The sequence below is a fragment of the Caenorhabditis briggsae genome (assembly GCF_000004555.2).
Source record: "Caenorhabditis briggsae complete genome, chrIII, whole genome shotgun sequence".
Classification (NCBI taxonomy): domain Eukaryota; kingdom Metazoa; phylum Nematoda; class Chromadorea; order Rhabditida; family Rhabditidae; genus Caenorhabditis; species Caenorhabditis briggsae.
This window is the reverse complement of record NC_013490.2, coordinates 108,545-110,006: the sequence shown is the minus strand read 5'-3', so window position 1 is coordinate 110,006 and position 1,462 is coordinate 108,545. Positions and strand designations below refer to the sequence as shown.

General features: G+C 28.0%; 1 protein-coding gene across 1 annotated transcript in view; it reads left to right on the top strand.

The window, feature by feature from the left end:
- Window positions 1-1,150: 1,150 nt before the first annotated feature.
- Window positions 1,151-1,462, top strand: part of CBG15270 — a gene marked incomplete at both ends in the record, with an annotated part of 6,279 nt that continues 5,967 nt past the window's right edge. Inside the window, one exon of the mRNA XM_045243266.1 lies at window positions 1,151-1,294. Coding sequence (XP_045095623.1) covers window positions 1,151-1,294 — 144 coding nt within the window. The remainder of the gene's footprint in view (window positions 1,295-1,462) is intronic.

The window sequence follows — 1,462 nt, the reverse complement described above, 5'->3', positions numbered from 1 at the left end:
TTTTCGAAAATTTCAAAACTCCCGAAAATCATAAATTCCGAAAAATATGAAAATTCCGAATATCTGAAAATTTGAAAATCTCGGAATTTCGAAATTCTCAAGGTTTTTCAAATTCGGAAAATCTCAAAATTCCATAAATTTCGAAAAATCCAAATATCTGAAAATTGTGAAAATCTTAAAATTTTGGAAATTTCGTAAATCCAAAAAATCTAAAAACCCCAAAAACCGAATATTCCGAAATTTTGAAAAGGAAATTAAGATGTAAGAGGAAATGAGTTTCTTTTTTTAAAATACGCTTTCTTTAAAGCTTAAAATGTGACAAAGGACCTTAAAGAGCCAAAAATGTGAACAAAAAACGGAAAAAAAAATGTTTTTTGGAAAAGTTTGAAAATTCCAAAAATCTAAGAATCCCAAAATCTGAAAAAAAGTTTAAATCCGATTTTCAAAATTTTCAGAATGGTTAAGTTTAAAAATTTTTTCAGATTTTCGGAATTTTTGAAAACTTGAAAATTATAAGATTTTGAAATTTTCAATTTTTTGGAAATCTGAAAATTCCGAAAATCTCAAAATCTAATAATATATATAGAAAATCCCAAAATCTAAATAATATTCAAGGATCTGAAAATCTAAAAATCTGAAAGTCAAAGTTCTCGAAATTTTGTGAATCTGAAATTTTTGAAATGTTCGGAAAACCTAAAAATTCATACAATCTCAATATCTTGGAAATTTCGTAAATCTCGAATCCCTGTAAATCTGAAAATCTGAAAATGTTGAAAATCTCGAAAGTTGTTGAAAACCTGAAAATTCCGAATATCTGAAACTTCAGAAATTTCGAAAATCTAAAAATTCTGTATTTCTGAGAGCCTTGAAATTTGGAAATCTCGATAATTTTAGAACTTCCAGATTTTCATAATTTTCAGAATTTCAGATTCTTGTAATTTCAAGATTTCGTAATTTTGGAAATCTGAAAATCTGAAAATTTCGAGAATCTAAAACATTTGAAAATCTAAAAATTAAAAAATCTGAAAATACTTCCAGACACTCTGGCACCCGATTCGGCGGTCCACTAACCAGTTTCTTTGAAATCCACCCGACACTCAAACGAATCGACGAGGCGAATTCGATTTATTGTAATCTAAAACTTCGTACCATGGCCTACGGTATCAGTTTCAAAACGACAGAATTGAAAATTGGAAAAGATTTTGATGAGGTCCTGGATATCGAAGTATGGGGATGTGCCGGTCAGGGAACACTTGCCGAGCAGCAAAAATTGAAAAATTGGCAGAAACAGCAGGTGGGGAATTTTGAATTTTGGAAAAAAAAATTTCAATTAAAACAATTAATTTTAATTTAATTATTTTTTTAATTTTTAAAAATATTTTTTTAATTTAATTTTTTTTAATTAAAAAAAAATTCCAGACCGAGAAGCACAAAAAAGTGCCACTACCTGGAAATTGGGATG